The sequence below is a fragment of the Otolemur garnettii genome, unplaced genomic scaffold (genome assembly GCF_000181295.1).
Source record: "Otolemur garnettii isolate 467f Iridium unplaced genomic scaffold, OtoGar3 scaffold00001, whole genome shotgun sequence".
Taxonomy (NCBI): Eukaryota; Metazoa; Chordata; class Mammalia; order Primates; family Galagidae; genus Otolemur; species Otolemur garnettii.
The window spans coordinates 44,086,459-44,112,642 of NW_003852396.1; the positions used below are offsets into that span (position 1 = coordinate 44,086,459).

Here is a 26,184-nt window from a genome sequence, read left to right on the forward strand (position 1 = left end):
CAAATTAATTTTTTAATGATGTTCAAGGTTCAGTTATTTTCCATACAGATACCTAATTGAGCCAGAACCATTTATTGAAAAGACCATACCTTTATAACAGAATTGAAGTGATGCCTTTTTTGTAAGTAACATAGTTATGTACACACATGTCTGTTTCTGGATTTCTTTTTTCTATTCTAGAAGTCTTTTTGTTCCATCCTTGTGCCAGTATGGCATTGAGTCCCTCTAGTCTGATACATCTTTTTTTTTTTGAGTCAGAGTTTCACTATGTTGCCCTCAGTAGAGTGCTGTGGTGTCACAGTTCACAGCAACCTCAAACTCTCAGGCTTAAGCAATTCTCTTGCCTCAACCTCCCAAGTAGCTGGGACTACAGAGGCCGGCCACAACATCTGGCTATTTTTTTGTTGTTGTCATTGTTGTTTAGCAGACTCAGGCCAGGTTCCAACCCACCAGCTCTGGTGTATGTGGCTGGTGCCGTACCTACTGAGCTAGGGGCATTTGGTAGCATAAATTTTCCAACTTTTTTCTTTTAAAAGATTATCGCAGTAATTGTTTTTTCTTTGCATTTCTATATGTATTTTAGAATCAGCTTGTCAATGTCCACAAAAACACCTGCTGATATTTTGATTGGATTTCTTTAAATTTAAAGATAATTTTGTGGATAATTGACATTTTCCATCAACAAACATAGTGTATCTCTCTACTTAATATTGACTATCTTTAATTTCTCTCAGCAGAGTTTTGAGTTTTCAGAGTTGACATCTTGCATATCTTGTTTTAAATATATTTTCCTGCCCATGTTTTTAGGCTAACGTAAGGGATATTTTGAAAATTTTTATTTTCTAACTGTTGTTACTAATACATAGAAAGTGCAGTTTTGATCCTGTACCCATGATCTGGCCAAATTTACCTACTGATTTTAATAGTGTATAGATTCTTTTGTGTTTTCTATGTACACAACTATGTCATCTGTAAATAATAACAATTTTGCTTCTTCTGTTCCGATCATTTTGAAATGGGCAGGTTTTCAGTCCCCCTCCCTCTTTCTCCCACCCTGCCCAGAGTTGACCCTGGGAATGGGACAAGTCCCCAGCTCGACTCCCTCCTCCTCTTTCCTCCTCAGAGACGAAACAAGGAAGCATGTAAAGTCCCAAGTTTAGGTGAACAATGGTGGGAATTTCCCCAGATTGTAACCCCCAAGCTGTAACCCCCCTATCATGAGCTAACCAGCCACGTTTTGCTTCTGTAGTACCTTTACTCAAAAATTATATAAGACAAACTGCCCTCTACTGGGACGGACCGACTCAGAGCAGCAGCCCCCTGCACAGCTTTAATAAACCTCCGATGGATTTACACTTAAGTGGGGTCCGAATCTATACTTTTAGGTTGCAGGGGTACGAAAATTTTACCTTTTCATTTTTTTCTTGTCTGATTACACTGTTTAGTACAGTGTTAAGTAGGAGTAATAATAATGGCTATCATTACTAATGCTGGACAGAATGCTATCTATATTTTATTCACTATTTCATGGGTAAGTACTGTTATGCCCAGGAGTTCCCCAAAGACCACACTGCCAAACAAGTTACGTTTAAAGAGGAGCCCTTTTATTGAAGAGCCGCCCAGCGACTGCCTCAGTGTCCCAACATGGGATTTCTGAGAGAAGCCCCGAGCGCTTAAAGGGTCGGGTTTTTAAGGCGTGGTCTGCATCCTGGTTGGCACGCAGGCTGTCCAGCTGCATCTGGGTAGGGTAGCAAGCAAGCATTGGATGGAAGCAGAATTTTGCAGTTGGTCAGTTATACGTCATATATCTTTGTTTTAATAGTTTCCCCTGTGCATCTTAGTAGTTAGTACTTTCCCTACCTGGTATTGTTTAAAGGTCAGTTTGGGGACAGTTCGTGCCCCCCAGTTCGTTTCCCAGGGAGTTAGCCAAGCAAGAAACTGGGAGTGAACTAGAAGCAAGAAATCAATTAGTACTTTCTCATTTATCTTGGTGGTGCAGTAGACTTACTTCATTTCTTTCTTTCTTTCTTTTTTTGAAAGCTTTCAGTCTAGAAATTCGCCAGGAGATAACTGGTATTTTTCCATTATAGCCTAGGCCTGACACCTTTCTGCCTTAGCCAGGGTCCTCAAACTTTTTAAACAGGGGGTCAGTTCACTGTCCCTCAGACCATTGGAGGGCCAGACTGTGGGCCCCGGGATGAGTTGGCTGCTAAGCAGGACAGGCAATGGCAGCCAAAACACCCAGCAGGTCGGATAAATGCCCTGGGCGGGCTGCATGTGGCCCATGGGCTGTAGTTTGAAGACGCCTGGAAAGATCCACTAGGCCTACCAGTATGATATCATGATCATTTCAAGGATTAGAAAACAGAGTCAGAGAAGGAGAGAAACTTGCCCATTTTACCAACCAGCCCAGGCTTTTCTCACCCTGAAGCTTGTGCCACTTCTTTGTATCACAGGCACCTCTAGAACGGTGGTGTTCAACCCAGAATGTCCATTAGACTTACTTGACAAGTATTAAAAGATAACATTGCCAAGGCTCTACCAATTAAATTCACATTTCTGGGGGTGAATCCTGGATATTAGTGCTTTTAAAATGTTCCTGGATGATTCTCAGCATCTAGGACTCAGGCAGAGAACCACTGATCTAGAAGCACTTTGGGTACAATTCGGATCTCAGCTGTGTTTAGTACAGCTTTGCTGTAAGTTGATGTTTTCATACCAGCACATGTGCTAACCCTAATGGAAACCCACCCCCAAATGCCTTCAGAGCATCTCTGCAAATCTGCTATGAGGAAACTCATTTGTTTAATAGGACACCTTTCTGCCTTAGCCAGGGGTCCTCAAACTTTTTAAACAGGGGGCCGGTTCACTGTCCCTCAGACCATTGGAGGGCTGGACTGCAGGCCCTGGGACGAGTCAGCTGCTAAGCAGGACAGGCAGTAGTGGCAAAAACCCCTGGTGAGCTGGATAAATGTCCTAGGTGGGCCACATGTGGCCTGCAGGCCATAGTTTGAGGGTGCCTGGTTTCCTACAGCAAGTCTTAAGTGATTCAATTCATGATTTCTCTCTACTTTGGTAACCCATTTCTGCTTCCCCTGACTACACATCGCCCCGCTACCTCACTGACGTGCCTGCCAAACTAGTTGTACAACCCCTTTCATCCATTGTTTAATTCCCTGCTACATATTAATATTTCTGTTCACGCACTTTGGCATTTAGCTCTTAAACTAAGGCTCTTGTTTGAAATAGCAAAAGAGGTCGCGTGAGGTCTGGGATATCTGAGTTTAAGGGAGGATAGTATTATCCTTCTGGGGGCCTTTTTTATTATAGTTTCTGCAGTTCTCTACTGAGTTGTCGGCCCTACTACCACTCCCTAAAACAAATACCTCAGTTTATAAGGGGAGTCTTTCATCTCCTGGATTCTTTACAGACTTTATTCTGAACCTTGTTCTTGCCTGTTTTATAACCCTCATTTGGATTCTTCTTCCCCATGGGTTCATTTATTCCACCGAAGTGTTTGCCCCATGCCTTGGCTCTTCACTTTGCTTACTTGGGCATGACCCTTCCTCCCCTCCCTATCACTGAATTTTCCTTCTGACTATGCCCTGGACAAACAGACCCACCACGGCTAGACCCTTAAGCAGGATTCCAATTGCCCTGTAATTCCCATTTATCCTGAGTTTTTCAGACACCTTTAGATGCCTGAGTGGACATAAAGGTGGAAAAAAACAGGGAATCTTTAGGTCATTTTCTCCTTCGTGTGGTTAAGTTTTCACTGCATTCATGTGATTCTGTTTAATCATTACAATCCAGCAACCAACTTCTCTGCCTTTTCCTAAAAACTAAACCACAAAAAGCAATAAAAACTCCCCCACAGGCTTGGCACCTGTAGCATAGCGGTGATGGTGCCAGCCACATACAATGAAGGTGGCAGGTTTGAACCTGCCCCAGACCAGCTAAAGCAACAATGACAACTGCAACCGAAAAATAGCCGGACGTTGTGGTGGGCACCTATAGTCCCAGCTACTTGGGAGGCTGAGGCAAGAGAATCACGTAAGCCCAAGAGCTTGAGGTTGCTGTGAGCTGTGATGCCATGGCACTCTACTGAGGGTGACATAGTGAGACTCTGTCTCAACAGAACAAAACAAAAAAACTCCCCCACAAAACAAAACTAAAATAATAGACAAGTTTGAGTGATATATTATATACCTTTGTATTCTGGCCTGTGGCTCTCAGACATCTGCATAAAAGCTACCACTGATGCTTTTCTAATTATGATCAGGAGAGTATTGCTCATAAATCTGACGTGTTGCTTATGGTACACTTTGGGCTCCTCAACTGCATAGGTTCTGCTATGGTTTGATTGTGTTCCCCAATGTTTATGTGTTGGAAACTTAATCCCCAATGCAACAGTGTTGGGATGTGGGCCTACAAAAAAGGTGATTAGGTCACAAGAACTCTGCCCTTATGAAAGGATTAATGTCATTAGTGCAGGGGGAGTGAGTTAGCTCTAGAGTGGGCTCTTGATAAAAAGATGAATCTGCTCCCCCTCTGCCCCTTCACACAGGCTTGTTTGTCCTTCTGACTTCCACTGTGGGATGCCTCAGTGAGAAGTCCCCCGCTAGATGTACGTCCCCCAGCATTGGACTTTCCAGCCTCCAGAACTGTGAGAAATAAATCTGTTTTTTATAAATAACCCAGTTTCAGAGCATTTTGTTCTAGCAGCACAAAATAGACTCAGACAATTTCTGTGCTGCTTCTCCCCCTCCCCAGGGAGAATCTCAGCGTTCACCAGCTCACTCTCTGTCCAGACTCCAGGTGCATCAACCCTGCTGCCCAGATGCTGACCTACCAGACCATCCTCATCACCGCCTGTGCACCCTCCCATTAGGAAGTCTGGCCTCTGGCCAAGGCCCCTCCCATTCCATGTAAAAGCTAATTATCTGTAAGTGCTTCCAGCAGCAATTTCTTTAGGGAGGTGAAAGTGCTTGATTAGAGTGTTTTCTTGGCATCATTAAGTTTATAACTGGGAATGGGAAGTGACTGGTTGCGGATGGAGACTTTCCTCAAGTGGGACCTGTGTTTGAGGAAGCTGGCCTCAGGCTGGACTACTCCTGGGCTCATCACAGGACCTGAGCTGAGCAGCCCTTATTGACCTGTCACCAACACCTTCCTTCTGTCCTGCCCAGAGGCCCCTCCAAAGAAGGCACAGGACAGAGTGGGGAGACCAGGATTAGAGTTCTGTCCCTGGCATTAACTTGCTGGGTGGCCTGTGCAGTCTCTTCCCCTCCATGGGTGTTCATTTCCTCATCACTCAGCCCATACTTTAGGGGTTAACTGCTGTGAGAGATTTGGGTACAGGAGCTGCCCTGAGTGGCTCACCCTTGGTGGAGTGTGTGTGTGTGCATGTTACCTGATCACCCAGTGTGATATGCACTCTAGATGAGGTCAGACAGGAGTGGTATGGCAGCGGGGAGGACAGACCACCTCTGTCTTGCGGAGAGGGGTGTGTGTTCACAGAGAAGGTGGCGTCTGAATTGGGCCTGAGAGGGGAATTAGGAGTGAAAATCGGGAAGATGATCACTTCAGCATCAAGTGAATTGGGTTTGAAGTGTCTGTGGAACATTCAGGTGAATTATTTTTGGATGAAACATAAAATCATCCAATAGCAGTTTGGATAGTAGATATGGATCTTGGGAAACAGAGCTGGATTTGGGGGTTGTCCTGAGTCACTGAGGCCACTTGGATTTGGGTGCCTTGTCTGATAGGGCACAAAGTGGCCTGGCAGCTAAGCCTGGCATATGCCAGTGTAGACTGATGCAGAGAAGAGGCTGAGAAGGCAAAAGGTTAGAGGTAGCTAGTTAGAGAGGGGAGGATCCCTCCCAGAGGAGAGTGGGCCAAGGCTGAGAGAATTCTCAGCAGGAGCAGGGCTTACTGAGAGGCCAAGGGGGAGAGGGCTGAGAGGCAGGGTTTGCTTCCAGTGGTTTCCCAAATCCTTTGGAAACATGTAATTTCTCCCTTCCTCCTACCCCTTTCCACCCCACCCTTCATCTCAGCCTCTCAATATTTTGTTTCTGTCCGCCTTTGTCTCTCCCTCTCTGCCTCACTCCTGCTTCATCTTTGTGTCAGCGCCCAGGTCTGTGGTGTAGGTGCTCTGGAAATGTGTGTTGAACTATAGAAATCAGGGATAGTACTGTGTCCTCTTTCTTTCCTTCCGGGGTTGGTAATTGTGTGTGCTATTGTTTGTGGTCAGGAATCAGAAGATGTCACACAAGTGGGCCCCAATTTGAAAGTGTGTGCAGACAGCAGCCCCAGAGAGCAGCCCTGATGGAAGATGGGGCAGGCAGAAGTGGGTGAGCTAGGATTTTGGGGCCCGCATCTAGGGTGGATGACTGCAAGCGACCATGTGGGAGAGGGGGAGAAGGATGGCGCCACCATGTGGTAGGCAGTCTCTCATTTAATGATTTCAAATGTCCTGTGAGGTCGATATTTTTATCCCTGTTATTTAAAGAAAAACAACCCCACATGAGACTGGCATTATTATACCCATTTAGACTCAAAGTAGGCAAGGAAATTATTTCATTAGTAAGGGCCAGAGGCAGGATTCAGACCTGGGTAGGCTGGAGTCCAATGGCTGTGCATGTTAGGAACCTATAAGAGTCGGCTCAGGAGCTGGAAAGCCTAGAGCCCACGGGCGTGGGGCCCTTCAGTGGCCGCCCACTGTGGTGAGCTGGGTCGCGTTGGAGTTGCCAAGATGGTGGTTGATACTAAGATCAACTTGGGTAGGAGGCAGCCTGCTGGCAGCAGGCTAAGTGACAGGTCGACAGCATCAGCGTCAAAGGTCAGAGAAATTTGGCCTATGAAAAGCTATCAAATAGAAAGGTGAGCAAAAACATATGAACAGGAAATTTATAGTAGAGGAAATCTAATCGACAAAAACCCAAAAGTAAATCCCAAAGTAAATCCCAGCAAAACAAAATGATGTAAAAAGATTCTCAACCTCATTAGTAAGTGGAGACATGCCTGTTAAAATATAATTTTTGCACCCACTGAATTGGCAAACATTTAAAAATCTGACAATATCAATATATGTTAATATATTGCTGGTGGGAGTATAAATTGCTGCGACCATGTTGCAAAACAATTTGGCAACACCAGTAAACGTAAAGATATGCAAACGCTATGCCCCAGGAATTCCACTCCCAAATTGATACCTTTGGAGAAACTGGCATATGTTCCCCAGAAGACATTTAGAAGGATTATTTATAGCAGCGCTGTCTATAACAGCAGAAACTGGGAAACCACTCAAACACCTGTAGACAAGAGGATGCAGAGGTAGATTGCAATTGATTTGTTCAATGAAATACCATACAACAGGGAAAATAAATGGACTCTAGCCACATGCAACGCCAGGAAGGAGCTTCATACACATAATGCTGACTGCAGGAGAACAAACAAAGTGCCATAAACAATATGATACCACTTATGTCAAGTAGAAAACCTTGTAAAACCAAACAGTATGTACAGGCACTAAATCTCAAAAGAAAATGAGGAAATAATAACCACGAAACTCAGAGTAGTGGCCCATCCTGCATGGGAAAGTAAAAATATTAGATTTAGAAAGGCAGACAAGGTGACTTCTTTTTCTTTTTGAATTTCCTTTAGAATTTTCGGATATTGGGCATATACATATACATGTATAGGTGTTCACTTTATTATTGTTTATACTTTATACATTTGACAAATTTTCTCTCTTTTGGAGGGATGATTTGTTTCATAACTAATAAATTACCAAAAGAGATCTGACGCCTATGAAATAAGTTAGAAGGAAAGCAAGAGAAGAAGCAATTGGTGACTGTGTAGACAGGACTCCGCAGGTCCTCTGGGAAACCCAGGGGCAGCAAAGGAATCGGGGCCCATATCAGGCTGGGAGTGCTTGCCTGTGGTCAAGAATCTGTGGGACTTCTGTCCTCACGTTAGCTATCTCTCCAGTACTGTCTTCTCCTATAATGGCCTTCGCTCACAATATTCCCTCCGTCAGCAGGCCCATTCCCCTGCCTTCCCTTGTCTGAAATGCATCCTCAAGTCATAGGTCAGAGTTTACTTTCTTGCATCCATTCTCCATTTACCGAAAGCTTATACTATGTGCCAGGCCTGGAGCAGCCAAGAGTGAACAAGCTGTGGTCCCCAGGCTTGCCAAAGTGGCAGGGGAACAGGGGAACCAGACAGAGAGTCACACTATGGTAGTGCTTTTCCAAATCGCTGGTGCATGCAGGTCAGCTGTGCACCTGTTAATCGGCAGATTCCCAGGCCTCCCCCAGAGATTTTCATGGGGTAGGTCTGTGTGGGGCACAGGAATCTGCTTTTAAGAAACTCTTCCTGGATTTGATGCAGTTGGTCCGCAGGCCTCACTTGAAGAATCAGGGCCCATCAGTGTGCTACATGCTGTGATGGTGGCAGAAGTGTGTGGGTGCCCCAAGGAGACACCTTCCTGCTGAGGCGTGGGCCTACATCAGAGGCAGCTTCCACCATCAGGAGGCCTAGCTGTAGAGCCTCCTTGTGGGAAGTCACCGTCCCTGTGAGGGGGCCAAATGTGAGGGGCATTTTTCCTGGTGCACCTTTCCTTCAGCCCGGAGGCCTGGCATGCAATGTGAGCTCACAGTTTTACTCAGTGGGTTTGCAGAGCTGAATTCTGGACTGGGGAGTGGGCTGGAGCCAGTCCGTGGGTGGCACCAGGCCTCGGGATCATCAAGTTCTTGGTCTCTCCGAGGGTTCACTTTGGCTTATCTTCATGTGCATGCTGGCGACTAGGGCAGGATGCTGGTGAGTTTGACCAGTGTTCCCACCTGAGTCGGGGACCAGGGTAGCATCTGCAACTAAGATTAAGGAGACTGGAGTGACTGAGACATTCCCCATTAGAGATTCTGTAGCTTCTTAGAAAAGGGCTTGATTGGTGCTGGAAGGAGGAAGATGAAGAAGGCCAGGAAGGCTGAGAGCCTTCTTGTATTGGCAACAGGGGTGCTTCCTGTTTCTAGGCCCAGAGCAGCCCCCCCTTCTCTTCCCTGGGCCCAAATGAGGCCCCTCTCTGAGGGCCTGTTAGTGAAGCACCTGGCGTGAATCCAGTCCTGCCGGGGGCTGCCCGGCAGCTGTGTGTTCCCTTTTATTAAGCACATCCAGGTGAATTTTATTGCAGACAGTTCCCTGGGCTCCTGTTTCCACATTTGTCTCCTTTGAGCCTGAGATTGCCAAAGGCTTTCATAGCTAATGGACCTTACAGTTCCCAAGAGCCATTTAAGGGAGGCACAGAACTCAGAGGTGGTAATTAGTCAAACAAAACGCAGACCTCTGGAGACCCACCAGAGCTGAGTGGCAAGAGGCAGGGACAGAAGCCTGAGTCTTAGCACAGGCTACCCTTCACCGTTTCCTACCTCCCACTCCTAACCAGGGAAGGACTTTTTGGTGCTTGGTGGCAGGGTCCTCAGGGGCTGCAATCTAGGGGCTGCAATCGTACCTTTGTGCTAACCTTGACAAGTTACTGCCCTTGTTCTCCAACAGTTCTCATGTGCTGACCCCTTGACTGAGGCTGCAGGGCTGAGCTCAGGTGCCATTCTCAGAAGGCAGTGTAACATCCTGCTCAAAATCTGGGCTTTAAGGCCAGACGTGGTGCTCACACCTGTAATCTTAGCACTGAGGGAGGCCGAGGTGGGTGGATCACCTGAACTCAGGAGTTCAAGACCAGCCTGAGCAAAGCCAGACCCAATCTCTACTAAAAATAGAAAAATGAGTCCAGGGGTTGTGGCAGGTGCCTGTAGTCCCAGCTACTCAGGAGGCTGAGGCAAGAGGATTGCTTGAGCCCAAGAGTTTGAGGTTGCTGTGAGCAATGATGATGTCACAGCACTCTGTCTACACAGGGTGACAGAGTAAGACTCTTGTCTCCAAAAAAAAGCTGGGCTTTAAAGCCAGACCCACTCAGGTTCCAATCCTAAACCAACTACTTTTAAAGTTTGTGATCAAGAGAAAGTCAGTGGAACTTTCTCTGTCTCGGTTTCCTCGTCTGTAAAATGGGGATAAATAATACTGACCTCAGAAGGTTATTGTAAGGAGTAGATGGAGTAATAACGTATGTATTCTACTTAGAGTGGTGCCTGGCACATTGTAAGCACTCAGTAAGCCTCAATTTGCATGCCGAGAGCAGGCCTGATCAGTGCTGGGAAGCTAGCTGATGTCCTTATCTGGCCCACCAGGCTGCTCCTCACTGGTAAGGACCAAGAGCAAGGCTAGCAGGGAAGCAGCACCCCTCTTTCTGTGGGGAGGATGGTGCAGGACAAGATAGGGAAAGGAAGATTGAACCTAGCCTGTTGCTAAATCCAAGGAAGAGAGGAGGAGCCAGCACTTCTTGAGGGTCTCTTCTGGATCAGGCATTGCCTGCTTTGTCTCCTTAATCCCCTGATACCCTGTTAATGAGGCAGAATCTTAAAGAGGCTAAGTGACTGATGGCAAGTCAGATAGCAAGGAAAGGCGGGCCAGTCATTGCTAAGTGACTGCTCTTTCTATTACCTTTTGCTGTGGTAGATGACCAGGGTCCAGCTTCTGGATATTTGGCTTGATGTCTGCTATCCAGAAAGCCTATGGGAGGTCACTGACCTGTGCTGGACTCAAAGGAGAGGCTCCCAGGTGCTATGGATCATTCTGGAGGCCTTGTCACCTGGTTGCCCATGGCTCCACACGGGGCCCTGGGCTGTTCTGGGAAGCCAGCGTAGGGGGTCTCGATCTGTGTCATTAACATCATGAGCAGCGATGCCCTCCCCCATGCACAGGGAAGCTCCCTCTCTCCATCTGCAGGTGGACGGCGTTTTGTGCTTGGCTGACATCCTGACTGATGACAGCCACTCAGAGGCCACGCGGGCTGAGGCGGCTGCAGTGGTGGCTCAGGTCACCTCCCCACATCTTCCCTTCACTCAACACCTCAGTAGCTTCCTGGAGAGCATGGAGGAGATTGTGACAGCCCTCATCAGTGAGTTACTCTGGGTGGTGGGGCCTGTGGCTGAGAGGGCTGGGCCACTGTTGGCTGCAGGAAGAGCCAGGAAGGCCTTCCTGTCCACTTTTCATGATACCCCAGATATCTCTTGCATCCCTGCTGATACTTGCTGAAATCCCACTTTTTCTTTATTAAATCATATCTGTGTACATTAATGCTATCATGGAGTACAGAGTGATGTTGCTATATACAATTTGAAATACTTTCATCCAACTGGTTAACATAGCTTTCATGTCATTTTCTTAGTTATTGTGTTAAGACGTTTATATTCTACATTTAGAGAGATTCACATGTACTCTTATAAGATAAACCATACCATGAAATACTATGCAGTCATAAAGAAAGATGGACACTTTACCTCCTTCATGTTTACATGGATGGAACTGGAAAATATTCTTCTTAGCAAAGTATCTCAAGAATGGAAGAAAAAGTATCCAATGTACTCAGCCCTACTATGAAACTAATTTATAGCTTTCATAGAAAAACTATAACCCAATTTTAGCTCAAGAATATGGGGAAAGGAGAGAGGGAGGGGAGGGGGGAGGCTGGGTGGAGGGAGGGTGATTGGTGGGATTACGCCTATGGTTTATCCTGAAATCCCACTGTTAATGAATCAAAATTGGGCTTTGAAGAGCTCTGCTGTCAAGTTTAATTTCCTATTAAATGTGTGCAGTCCCCAAAGAAACAGCTTGAATTGTGGATGATGTGGGATGAGTTGGCCTTTTAGAAGGGAGTCCAGGACATACCCTGGGAGGAATGGGACCTTGGATTTTTTGGATCAGATCCTGGGCCTGAGAGACTCTGATAGGCTTTGTTCCTTGAGTCTCAATTGTTGTACCCAACAAGTGTGGCAGTGATGATCAGGGCAAGTGGCTTCTTGAAGAGAAATCTCACCAGCAATCTCACATCATGGGGCCTTGAAAGTGCTGACTCTTCCAGATTCCCCTAGTCAGACACACGTGCTCCTGGCGGGAGAATCATAGCCCTTATCTACAATATGCTCTCCTCCTAGCTTTCCTTTGCTAAACTGGGGAAGTGAGAAGGACACATCTGGATACAATGCTCAGGGAACTTGTTTTACAAACCACCTCCTTTATTTTATTTTATTTTATTTTATTTATTGTTGAGGATTCAGTGAAGGTACAGAGAACCAGGTTACACTGATTGCATTTATCAGGTAAAGTCCTTATAATTGTGTCCCATTTCCAAAGAGGTGTGTCACACACCGTGACTCCTCACCCTACTCCCTCCTGTCCACTCCCCCAATTTCCCCACTCCCCACCATGTACTAAGTCATCAATTGTCTTCATATCAGAATTGAGTACATTGGATTCTTGCTTCTCCATTCTTGGGATGCTTTACTAAGAAGAATGTATTTCAGTTCCATCCAGGTTAATGCAAAAGATGTAAAGTCTCCATCTTTTTAGTGGCTGAACGGTATTCCATGGTATCCATACACCACAGCTTGTTAATCCATTCCACCTCCTTTCTTTTAAAATTGCTGTTGGCAATCTGTGTTTCTACTTCTCTTCCTATCTCTATTGTTGTCCTCTATATGCATATTTTATTGACACTGAATGAAGATTAATTTCATCAGAAAATTCAGTGTTAGCTCTTAGAGTCACCATATCAGAGCTGGAAATATCTGGGATAGCACAAATTTAGGGGCAGCATGGAACCTGGGTTTGGATTCTGGCTTTTTAATCATCTATTCAGCAAACAGCTATTGGGTTGTTGGTCAGCCCTAAGCCAGCACCAGGTGAGATCCTGCCACTCATTGCAATGTCATGCTGTAAAGCTCTCTTCATAGTTTCATAATATATAGAACAAGAGTGTGCAAGTAATTTCTTTAAAAGGTCTTTCAGGCTCTAGAATTTTAAGATCTGCAAGTACTTTGCACATAGGAGACATCAGACGAATTGACTTTATGGCTAATTCTAGCCATGGGGGCAGTGGTGCCCACCAGCCAGGTTAGGAGAGGCCAATTTACCAACATCCCATGTTTATTCAAATTTGAGAACACATGGAAGCCACTTGTTGCAAGTCTTGGCTAGAAGGAGCTCAGGAGACCATAGCTTTCTTGCCTTCTTTCTGGGAGAAGAAATCTAGGCCTAGAGAGTTTGAAGAAGTTTCTCGAAGCCACGAAACATGCAGAAGCCTCATACTCAAGCATCTTCCAGAGCCTAGCAAGAAATATAAATGAGTTGAAGAGAGCCAGATGGAAGAAGAATATAAGGGGGTCTAAGTCCTGTGTTGAACTGAACAGCCCATACACTGACTAACTGGGGATAGTCATTGGTAAAACCCAATTGATTATTGCCTTATAGGAAAGGCCTAGATTTTTAAAGCTAAGACAAAAATGCTAAGTTTTATAGAAAATCTCCCAATTTATAAATATTATCATATAATAAAACAAATAAACAAAAACACATGTAGCCAAAATGACCTTTCACTGTCGTTGTAGGTCCATTCTTGCTTCTTCGCCCAGGCTGGATTTATCCCTGGAGATGAGGAGTCTTCCTATTTATTTCACCCTGATAAAGATGCATTGTAGGGTGTACCCTGAGAGTCAGCAGATGCCTTCTGGGCAAGAAGCCAGAGCTCTGTTTTTTGGTGGGAAATGGCCCTCCAATTTCTTGCCATTCCCAGGAAACATTTATAAATGAGTCACTGGAATCCTCAATTTAATTTTCCTAACACATCCCAGGTGACTCAGACTGTAGTTCAAATAAATGTGCAGCAAAATTAAAAGGCACTTAGATGGCCGTGTTAATAATTGCCGTGTCGGCAGCAATGGCAACTGCATGAGAATGAGGAGTGCTTGGACATAGAAGAAATCTTACATGAAGTGGGTCACTGAGCTCTGTAGTCTCACTTCAAACCCTGGATGGAGGGGGGTGGCCTAGAAGGGGTTGAATGACTCCAGTGGTTCCCACCAAGTTGGAAGGATAATCAATGGACAAGGGAAATCACAGAGGTCTTAATTCCTTGGCTAAGCTGTTCTCTCAGCCCTGGGAGAGTAGATCATGATTGTGAGGGATCACTCAGGGGCTGTGGGGAGCAGAGGTGCCCAGAGCCAGGCATTACCCTTCTGATAGGACTGAAGCCTAGGTTTGCAGGAGCATTACTGGGAATCAGTCGAAAAGCCTGAAATATAAGAAGGAACCTGTAATACAGAAAAAACCAAAAACAAACAAACAAAACAACAGGTTGGGAAGACCTGGATTTGATTCTAGCCTCCAATAATTACTTACTGGCCATAAGATCCATAAGATCATGGGCAAAACATTTAACATGCAAACCCTTAATGCCTTTATTTATAAAATAGTGATAAAAATCAGATAGTTATAAGGATTAAATGATTTAATGAGGTAAAAATAGGTACAGCAGTGACTGGCATGGAGTATACGCCCATGCATGGTGGCTTCTGTGGCTACCAGAAGCTTCTCTGAGACTCAGCAGGTCCTAAGTGGAGACAAGTCTTTTCTATTTGAGAGTGCTCAGAATGTAGTGGCACAGCATGTGGCCCACTGCGGGTTTGTGAGTAGTGTTATCTGTCCCTTTGTAGGTAGGGACCAGTAAGTGAGGCAAGGGAAGGTGCCAAGAGGTGTCAGGTGCAGCATCAGAGCCTGGAAGTACAGACTCTTTGTGGGAGAGGAAGACAGAGGAGAAGTAGGGAGCAGGGCAGAGCAGAGTTTACGCTTTCTCCTGAGGCTGTTCATGCTTTCTCTCCCTGGGGCTGTTTTCCTGAAATGTGGTCTCTCCTCCTGCGGTTTAATAGAGGGGTTATCAGTAGGAGAGGCCTGGACCTGGGAAGGGTCTTGATGGGTGATTAAGTTGAAGCTGAGGGTCAAAAGTCGCATTCATTGGGCTGGGGGAAGGCCCATGGACAGAGCCTCTCATGCTTCCCCCTGGGGCCCATCCCAGACCCTGTGGGGCCCAAAGGGGAACGTGTCAGGTGTAAGTGTGGGGGGGGGGGGCGTGGAGCTGCTTTGCTTACCTTTAGCCTTCCTTAAGGCAAATTAGCAGTTTGGTTTGCATTACCAGAGATGGTAAAGGGCAAGACCTCTTTCCTGCCTCACAGCTTTGTACATGTTGTTCCTGTGGTCTAGAACATTCTTTCCTTCAGAGCTTAGCTGTAAAGTCATACTTTTAGGGGTTCCCTCCTGATGCATCTCAGTAGCCCCTACTTATCCTCTGTCTTGGCATTATTTATTTTCTCTCTCATGTTACTGGAATATGTGATTATTTATGTTTAAAATTTCATTTTCTCGGGCGGCGCCTATGGCTCAAAGGAGTAGGGCACCGGCCCCATATACCAGAGGTGGGAGGTTCAAACCCAGCCCTGGCCAAAAACTGCAAAAAAAAGTTCATTTTCTCTTGCACCCTAGTAGAATGTAAGCTCAGCAAGGGCAAGGACCTGACCTGTTTTATTCATGTGCCATTCCAAGATCAATTCTTGTTGTCTGAAGGCATGAGTAAGAGTCACATACCAGCTCTCAAATCGCAGCTTTGCCAACTGTGTAGACAGTCACTTTTTCCTCTCCATTAACTACTTTCCTTATCTGTAAATTGGATTTTGTAACATCTGCCCAGCTGATCTCCCAGAGCTATTGTAGAAACCAAATGAGAGAACTGATAAGAAAACACTTGGCACTGAAGCTGTTTTCTTCTGCTTTGCCATCCAGAACTGTGCCAAGAGGCCTCATCGGGGGAAGTCTTCCTGCTGGCCTCTGCGGCCCTTGCCAATATCACCTTCTTTGACACAATGGCCTGTGAGATGCTACTGCAGCTGAATGCTATCCGCGTCCTCCTGGAAGCCTGTGGTGACAAGCAGAGAGTGGACACGCCTTACACCCGGGACCAGGTGAGAAGCTTGGAAGGGAGCACCCCCCCGTGCTCTGTCACCGTGGAGACAAAGGGAGGAGGCCTGTGCTCCATCACCATGGGGAGAAAGGGAGGAGGCCTGTGCTCCATCACCATGGGGAGAAAGGGAGGAGGCCCATGCTTGGTTTCTGGGGCAAGGGGACACATGGCCTGGCAGCACTCGGTCAGTCTTGTTAGGTTCTTTTGCTGACATTCTGAGTTTTGCCTTCTGTAGGAAGGTAAAAGGATATGTTTTCGACATCTCTCATTGACCTTGGAGCCTCTCTTTGAGCACCTCGCCCCCTCTTCTTGCCCCAACCACAATAGGGTCTTCCTCTGTGTCCATTCAGAATGCCCATCCCCGGAGGCAGAAAGATCCACGGGAAAGTGCCTGGACTTCCTCCAAAGGCCGATGTCCCAGTCATGTGGGTGCCCATCTGATGTACCCTGCAGTGATTTGCTTCCCTCTTGGCCTCCATAAAGGAGAGGAACTTAGAGCAGGATCTTCATTCTGGGCCTCAACTTCCACATCAGACACAATGTTTATATATATATATATATATATATATTTGGTCTCTGTGAAAAGTTTTGTTTGCTGGAAAAATGGGCCTTACTACTAAAAATGTTTGCAAGTATTGAATCAGGTTTAAAAGGCTCTTTGAGCTTGGCTGTCCTGGAATTTTATCCTATCCTACCTCTGGCTACCCGTGGCCTCTATTTCCCCACCACAGTGGGGGTGGTAATCAGAGGGGTTATAGGTCCCTGTAAATTCCATCAGGAACCTGAGCTCTAAGTTAGAGGAGCCTCTATCCCTTACCCCAGCTTCTCTTTATTTACATTTTAGCCATAGCCCTTCTGTTCCTTCCAGCCTCATCTCTTAGCTGAAGCTGCCACAGCTCTGAGTTCTGGCTCCCACCCCAACAGCTCTAGGAGAGCCTTCCCTGATGGCTTCTGCTCTCTGGAATTGTCTCCTTGACTGGAAGTGCATACCTCACAGTGCAGTGTTGACTTACCTAAATGATATTTATTCCTCTTAATTTTTTCATGTGATTTTTTTTTTTCTACTCAGAGGGCATGACCCATGTTCTCCAGATTTCTTAAGACCTCTAGCCCAAAGCTGGCTCCCTTGGTGAAATTCCCCAAATGCTTGTTTGGGGTCTAAAAAGGAAGAAGCAGGATGGCACTTTGTCAGTTGTTTCATATCCTTCGGATCTGTGTAAGGGCAGCTAACCATCAAAGCTCCCATTCAGAGAGCACTTTCTAGTATCTAAGCATTTGCATATGAGGGTTCTAATAATCCAGGACACTGGTGAGATCTGATGCATTTTATAGCTTACAACATTGAGGTGCAAGAGGATGTGTGAAAATCATGTGGCTGTCAAGTAACTTACCTGATTAAATTTAAACCCCGATTTAGACTTTGAACTTTGACTCTCATCCTCTGCCATCCTTGAAAATGACATGTAGGAGGCAGTGAGGCTGTGGGATCACAGAGATAGGGTGTTGACTCTGTCCTGGCCAGTTATTGGGTGACTTTGGGCAAGTCAAAGACTCTTGGGTGCTGGTTTTTTCCTCTGTTAATTGGGATACTAGCATCCACTTTGCATGGTTATTATGAGGGTGAGGGAGATGATACATGTAAGAACATGATATATGGCTCAGTCCCTACCAAGTTCTCCATAAATGATGAATATCATTACTTTCCAAACCTGATGCTCCAAGGAAGAGCACAAATAGTGAAGTATCCAATAAATCCTCAGCTTGGCCTTCCAAACTGTGTGTGATATGATTCCAGACTTCCTTTCCAGTCTGATCTCTTAGGAGTTGGACACGCCTCCACAGAGACAAGGTATGTCAGTACCAAGGATAAGGAGTGGTGGTCCAATGGGCTGGCTGTTGGCCCAATTGCCTCCTGAGGGGGCCAGGCCCAGTGTCCACTGTAGTCATAGCCTTTGGTTGTGGGGAAGGGGCCAGAGGGCCTGCACTGTGCTCTGTCTTACTTCAGTGAGATACCACCAGTGGCTGAGTCTCTCACCTGCCTGACATGAGTTCAGGTCCCTTCACCTTCAAATGCTTCTCCTATGGCCGACTCTGGTCATTTCCTATAAGATCTAGTAGTGGGGCAACAGGAACAGAAATTCTAGAGTCAGATGACCTGAGTTCGAAGCTCGTCTACTGTTAATAATCATTCCTCCTTCGGCATTTTTCTCTGAGCCTCACTTTCTTCATCTGTAAAATGGGGACAAATAATACACACTTTATAAAGTTGAAATAATTGAATAAACTAACAAATATAAACTATTAGCATGGATTCAGGTACAGAGAAACTACTAAATCAGGGGAAGCCACTGTCAGTGTTATTATTGGGGCCTTTGAACGCATGGCACACAGCATGGAATGGGAGCCTCCAGAGAGTAGTTCCTCTACCTGTAAAATGGGTGTAGCCTCTTTTGGCTCTGCCACCGTGTGACTCTATGTGCAGAGACCCCATTCTTATTTCAAGGAGTGACTGATCCTCCTATTGAAGCCTCACGGATTCTTGGAAAGAAGGCATTCAGGGGTGGGAGAAATGGTCAAGCTGTAGGAGGATAGTTCTCTCTGCATCTGGAGTCCAGAGCTTCTCCTGTGACCCGTGTCTGAGCCAGGCACGGCTCCCACTGTCCTCAGGATGAATTCACCTTCTGCCCTGGCTCAGAGCAACCACTTAGCTAGTGAGAGTGCACCCATTAAAGAAACAAATGACTCTTTCCTGTGGCGGAGGGAGGATTAAGGTGATCAGAGGGCTCTGGGTAATGAAGACAAAGAAGATGAATTAGCCTCTGAAGTGCTCACCGCCCTGGAGATACTTAAGAGATTAAATGCCCCATGAGGCTTCCAGTAATGAATCTGCCAGTGACGCCAATGCCGTTTGGAGGAGCCTCTTGGTCTTGGATCTATACTTTGCCCACCTCTGTTTGGACATCTCAACGAGAACGCCTCCATAATCCTGGCAAGCTGGCTCCATTTAATTTGTCCAACAGAAGCCTGGCTGGGCCTGCCTATCCTGTACTGACTGTGTGGTGTGGATGGGGGGGGGGGGGGGGGGGCTGGGCTCTACCATCCATTTCAGCTAATCTAGAGGAGGGCAGTGTGAGAGGCTGGATTTGGGCAAGCACCAAGGATGTTCTGCCTTACAGGAGACTTGGGTAGTCTTGTGTTTTCATGCCCAGGAGGTATTTTCCAGGGGTCATGCTGTCCAGGGACCCCAGCTACAGACTTGACAGGGGAAAGAGCCTACCTCCAGGTGTGTTGGAGTATCTCTGTCCTGCCCATCAAGCAGGGACAACCCAGGATGAATGAACCCAGGAATGAATATTGTCAATTCACAATGCATATGCCCACACAAACTAACAAACACATACCACACATTAATTCACACCAGACGACACTCCTCACCACATTAACTACATTTCCTGACCCTACCTTCTTGCTCCAAAGCTGATACTCCCTGTCTCAGACCCATCGTAAACCCTAGTTCTATTAGAGACGCCCAGCCCCATTTAATACTGAGCATCCACTTTGGTTCTAAATACTTTATGAATATTATATTTTCTAAGCCTTTTTGTGACCTTCAGAGATTAATTGCTTTCACAGGGGTACACAGTAGTGTTAAACCCTTCTCATAGAAATACATCATCTCTTTGATATTTTGGAATGACCAGGTTTTTTTTTTTGAAACAGAGTCTTACTAGGTTGCCCTCAGTAGAGTGCCATGGCATCACAGCTCACAGCAACCCCCAACTCCTGGGGTTAAGCGACTCTCTTGCCTCAGCTTCCCTAGTAGTTGGGACTACAGGCACCCACTACAATGTCCGACTATTTTTTGTTGCAGTTGTCATTGTTGTTTAGGCGGCCTGGGCTGGGGTCGAACCTGCCAGCCTCAGTGTACGTGGCTGGCACTGTAACCACTGTGGTACGGGCACTGAGCCAGAATGACCAAGTTTTATAGTACTTTGGGCTCTTATCATGGATACCTTTTATCAGAAATGCAAATTACTAGAAATTATAATTTTGACTTACATCTTAAAAGCCCTCTATAGTTTATAAAGCTCTGTTATGTGTATATGTTACATACACATATACGGTACATTCTAAACAGCACAAATAGCATGAGTTTGGGGTTCAGACAGACCTGAGTTCAAATCCTGGCTCTGTTATTTCCCAGAGTTATTGTCCAGTGTTACACTGGACAAATCACGTAACCTCTCTGATCCATTATTTCCACATCTGTGTAATGAGGATTATAACATTTCCTCCCTCCTCGTGTCATTGTGATGATTAGATGAGATAATGCTCATGAAGTATTTAGAAAGTGAATACTTAGTATTGAATGGGGTTTGGGGTCTCTGATAGACTAGGGATTACGATGGGTCTGAGACAGGGCATATCAGCTTTGGGGCAAGAAGGTAGGGTCAGGAAATGTAGTTGATGTGGTGGGGAGTATTGTTTGGTGTGAATTCATGTGGGGTATATGTTTTTCAATTTGTGTGGGCATACGTAAGTTATGTGCATGTGTGGGGATGTGTATGTGTGTCTGTAAGCCTCTCAGAGGGGTGGGTGTGTTTGTGTATGAGACATACACGTATCAGCCTCCCTGGAGAGGTTTGGAGGAGCTCAGGATCATAACACTCAGTCTTGACTGCTCCAGAAATCCCTCACAGCGTGGGAAACCTGTGGCCTTAAGGCCACATGTGGCTTTCTAGGTCCTTAAGGTCCTGAAGTGTGGCCTTTTGACTGGATCCAAATTTTACAGAACAACCTTTTCATTAAAAGGGTGCAGCAGAAAAAGATGAAGTTTTTCTCGCCTCCTTTGTGGCGAGAATAAATCTTGAAAAAAAGAATAATCTTGAAATCCAAAGGCTGCAAGGTCCCTACCCCTACTGGGGGGTGCTGGCATTTACATGCTGTCACACTGCAAGGCTTACACCCTGACATCCATGCTGTCCCCAGGGAGGGAGAACTGAGTCTTACCAGGGAGAGTCCTGTGGCCTGGTCCACCAACAGCATGAGTCCTACATCCAAAACAGTGGGATGGCTCTTGTGGCTCTCCGTCCTGAGGCTGAATCTCAGCCCTCTCATCTTACCTTTTCTCCCTGATGGGCCTGTCAGTGAAAAGATCCAAGAGCTAGAAAGAAGGAGCAGTGTGTTTGTCTCTGGGCCTCGGCAGGTGCCTGTCCAGCCCAGCTCTGTCCTGGGTCCTCTGGCCATGCCTGCCGGGGGGCGGGAAAGGCTCAAAAGAAAGCAGGAGAGGCAGAGAGGCCTGTGTCTCCTGCTGGTCCCTTCGCCTCTCTGGCCTTGGGAAAGGAAGTGTGATGGAAGAGACCACACCTTTCCTCTCTTAGATCCCTTAACTCTTTGAACCGATGTCCATCCTTGTCCGGATTCTTTCTGCTCTTTTATTATTATTATTATTATTAAATCATAACTGTGTACATTGATGCATGTATGGGGTTCAGTGTACTGATTTGATATACAATGTGACATGCTTACATGGAACTGATTAACACATCCATCACCTCACTGACTTGTTGTGGTAAGACAATTATACTCTTTTTTTTAAAATGGGGTTTGGTGAACTGGCTGGCAACCTGTAGAAGACTGAAACTGGACCCCTACCTTTCACCATTTACACAGATTGATTCTCATTGGATAAAAGATTTAAACTTAAGACATGAAACTATAAAAATAACTAGAAGAGAGTGCAGGGAAAACACTTGAAGATATCGGCCTGGGAGAATATTTTATGAGGAGGATCCTCCAGGCAATTGAAGCAACACCAAAAATACATTACTGGGATCTGATCAAACTAAAAAGCTTTTGCACAGCCAAGAGCACAATAAGTAAAGCAAACAGACAACCTTCAGAATGGAAGAAAATTTTTGCAGGTTATGCTTCTGACAAAGGTCTGATAACTAGAATCTACAGAGAACTCAAACTAATCAGTAAGAAAAGAACAAATAACCCCATTTCTATGTGCGCAAGAGACTAGCACAGAAACTTTTCTGACAAAGACAGGCGCATGGCCTACAAACACAAGAAAAAATGCTCATCGTCCTTAATCATCAGAGAAATACAAATCAAAACCACTTTGAGATATCACCTAACTCCAGTGAGTTTAGCCCACATCACAAAATCCCAAAACTACAGGTGTTGGTGTGGATGGGAAGAGAAGGAAACACTCCTACACTGCTGGTGGGAATGCAAGCTAATACGACCTTTTTGGAAAGAACTTTGGAGAATACTCAAGGAACTAGAAGAAGAACTGCCGTTCAATCCTGCAATTCCTCTACTCGGTATATACCCAGATGATTAAAAATCACTTTACAACAAAGACATTTGCACCAGAATATTTATTGCAGCCCAATTCATAATTGCCAAGACATGGAAACAGCGCAAGTGTGCATTGATCCATGAATGGATTAACAAATTGTGGTATATGTACACCATAGAATACTATGTAGCCATAAAAAGATGGAGACTTTACATCTTTTATGTTTACCTGGATGGAGCTGGAACACACTTTTCTTAGTAAAGTATCTCAAGAATGGGGAAAAAATTATCCAATGTACTCAATACTACTATGAAATCAATATATAATCACCTACACACTCATATGAATGGTAAAACATAACTATAGTCCAGAAAGTAGAAGGGAGGAGGAGAGTGAGGGGAGGTGAGGGGGGAGACCAGGAGGAGGGAAAGTATTTGGGGGGACCTCAACTAGTGTGCATAATGCAATGGTACATTTCTTTCTGCTCTTTGGTAAACAAAGTGGTGTAGAAGGAAGAGGGCAGGGCAGAGAGAAAGCTCAGAGCTTTCCCTAAAGACTGAGAATGATTTTGCTTGCTGGTCTCTGGGCTGCAGATAACATTTTTCACTGTAGAGTTTACAGAGTTAACACAGTGATAATGCAAATCTGAATATTCTATCTGGCAGTTAAGGAGAAATTGCAATTATATAGTCATATAAACTGTTGGTCATTCTATCCTAATCCCTCCACAGTGTAAGAGTAATCATAACTTTTCATTACACATATGGCAGATTTTCTGTGTTGTAAGTTCTATTAGATCAGAGCACTGGTCTCTATTTGGGTATCCTGATGATTCTTCACTTGCCTTTTATGAAGTGTTTTTTTCAGTATTGGTTTACACCACAGCTAAAGAAAGGGAACGTGGGCAAGACCCAGGGTGTGAACAGGAACAGGGCTGACTGCTGAGACACCGTGGAGGGTGGACGAGGCAGGCCTGGGTCATACCCTGGCATCAGTTTTTGGGCAAGGTTCCAGAACACTTGTTCTGGGCCAGCACATGGTGAGCCTTTTCCTCTGCCTGTTTTGATGGCAAATGTCTTTGCCAAACTCCTTCCTACCACACAGGGGCCTTTCTTCTTGAACCAGTGACGTGGGAGGTCCCCTGTTAGTCTGGGTCAATTTGCTATTCACTTCAATTTTCCAAATGTCTTTGGAGGCCAGGAAAAAATAATTTCCAAATGCCACAGAAGGTAGCAAGCACACATTGTTCCTCTCGTAGAAAGGGCTCCTCCTGCTCTGGGACTAGGACCCCTCTGGAAGGGATCTCACATTCGCAGCCCATCTTGGCAACACCGGTGCTCAGCCCTGAAGGCCAGGAACTGAGTGTTGGTGGTTGGCTCTCCTGGACACAGTCTTTCAAGGCCTAGATCCTTTCAAGCTCTATGCCCCAAAGGGAAGTTATATTCCTTTTATTTCACAAAGGGTGCTTAATTCACTGATGCTCATCAGAGTCTTATGAATTATCTTATTTTTATCTCTTGTGGTCTCCCCCCAAAGAGGTCCATGTCTTACTTCTCTAGGCCTGTGAATAATTTACTTTAGATGCCAAAAGGGATTTTGTAGATGTGACTGAATTGAGGATCTTGGTATAGGACTATTATCATGGATTAACCTGGAGAGTCTAGTGTAATCATAAGGATTCTTATAAAAGGGAGGCAGAAGGGTCAACATCAGAGAACAAGATGTGATGAAGGCAGCAGAGGCGAGAAGGATCACTGCCAAGGGGCAAGGAATGCCAGCAGCCTGCACAAGCTGGAAAGGGCAAGGAAGTGGATTTTTCCCCTAGAGCCTCCAGAAGGAAGTAAGATCTGTCAACACCTGGACTTTTGCTGTGTAAGACTCATTCAGGACTTCTGACAGCCAGAACTGCAAGATAATAACAGTGTGTTGCTTTAAGCCACTACGTTGGTGGTAATTTGTTACAGCAGCAATAGAAAATGAATACACCTTCGTCAACCAAGGAACGGAAGGTTAAGTGACATGGCCAAGGTCATAAGGAAGATAAAGTGATTGAGCCAGGATTTATATGAGGGTTGAGCCACACGTTACGCTGCCTCCACCTAGGGCTGCTCTCAAGGGCGATATCCTCTGGATTTACCAAACACCTGCAGGGGCAACAGTGCCCTTTCACTCAGGAGGAATTGGATTTGATTGAACATCATCAGGCCGGATTAGCCTGGCCCAGAGGACCTGTCTGCCTGGCTCCTGCACTCTGTCCCCTGGAAGCATTGCTATCTTGTGTCGGACCAGGTAAACTACTTGGCCCTGAAATCCCAGCGGTGGGCTTGGCTGTGAGGCTAAACACTGACCTCTTTCCCCTCTACATCACCGTGCGTACAAGGATCTTTCCAAAGGGGGACTGAAAGCAGGGCATAATTGGCATTTATTCAAATTGAGCTTAATTGAATACTTCATCTACACCTCCAGAAAACCACATGGGGTACAGGCTCTGTAAAGAGGAAGTAATTTTCATTAACAGGATCTAAATTAGTCTGACACAAAGACCTACTTGGTGCCTGTGACACAGCTAATAATTACTGCGTGATGAACTCCTTGCTGCAGACAAAGGTTTCCTTTTCCTTTTTCATTTTGTCCCTCTTTCCCTTCCTTCCTCTCTTCCTTCCTCTCCTCCCTCCTTCTTTTCTTCCTTCCTCCCTTCCTTTATGAATCTTCAGGCTAAGCAAGCGATTTTATTCAGCGAGGCCAGGCGGTTGATGGTTTGAGCGCACAGTCCCTGTAAGGTGGGGACAGAGGCCACGCTCCGTGCAGCTGCTGACAGCCCGGAGAAAGCCACCTCAACTCCAGACCGACATGGACTTAGCTGTTACCTCCTCCCACAGACCACTTTGTGCGTTATGCCTCTCGGGAACCTTCCCTTTTGGTCTGCATCTTCAGCTCAACTTTTTCCTCTCATGCTGTCCTCTCGGCTCACAAACTCTCAGTCCCAAAAGATGGGAAAAGAAAAAGGGTTTCCAAGTCCGAAACCTCCTTTTGTCCTATTCTCTTTTTAAAATGCACGTGTGAGCTTGTCACGCCTCTCATAAAACCTCCGATGATTCAGAGTGCCTTTAGGATAAAGTTTTGGGGGTGTTCTCTTGTCTCTCCCCTGGCCACCGGCTCCAGCCATGCTTCCCCACCCAGCCCCTAACTGGGCCCAAGCTGGAAGGGGCCGTCACACATGGTCACTGCAGCAGCCGAAGAACGTGGAGTTCCCTTTCAACAAGTGTTTGGGGTGGGGGGAGGAGAGGGAGATAGACATTCTATTAATGTGGCAAATTTTTTCCTTTCTGTTTAAAAGAAGGAATTTTTATTTGTGATGCAGAATAATATGCCAATATTAAGCCAATTAAAATCTAGATCATACTCTTTCTTGGTAGACATCAAATTACTCTCCAGTTTCAGAATTGAAGGCTCCTAAATTGCACTCAGAGAATGTCAATTGCCGTCTCCAAGGTGGAGACCTTTGCCTACATGCTGCAAGCTTTGAAGAAACCTCTCAAGAGAGATATGCCCATGGTTTTCATTTTATTATTTATTTCAATTACCACTGGAGAGTGCTGTTGGCTTCTGTGAAAGTGGATGGATTTTTGTGTTGTTTCTGTTGGGTGTAGTGTTGTGGGTGGTATCTAAGTTAGTAGGCACCATATTTCCTATATATCCCAGTAGCGTTTTGATACCCTTTACAGTTTGGGGTCCCTGGAATAGGTTTCTTGCTAGTCCATCCCTTAATTCAGTTTGTGCTTTGAGCTCTCTATGGCCCCTTGAATATACTGGGGATACAGGGGAGGTCAGTTATAGCCCTTGAAGTTGTAACCAAGACTCACTGTCCATGGATGTCAGCGTCCCTTTCCTACAGGAAGAGCCTTTCCGTGGTGACTAACAAATGATACTTAAGGCCCACAGACTTGTGAAGTACAACTGAACAGGAACT

General features: G+C 45.7%; 1 protein-coding gene across 3 annotated transcripts in view; it reads left to right on the plus strand.

Annotated features, from left to right (window-relative positions):
* Nucleotides 1–26,184, plus strand: part of INSC (INSC, spindle orientation adaptor protein) — a 132,906-nt gene that overhangs the window by 95,344 nt on the left and 11,378 nt on the right. For all 3 annotated transcript variants that reach the window (XM_012801662.1, XM_003781133.1, XM_003781134.1), the window contains 2 exons: nucleotides 10,843–11,014; nucleotides 15,727–15,905. In XM_012801662.1, coding sequence (XP_012657116.1) covers nucleotides 10,843–11,014; nucleotides 15,727–15,905 — 351 coding nt within the window. The remainder of the gene's footprint in view (nucleotides 1–10,842; nucleotides 11,015–15,726; nucleotides 15,906–26,184) is intronic.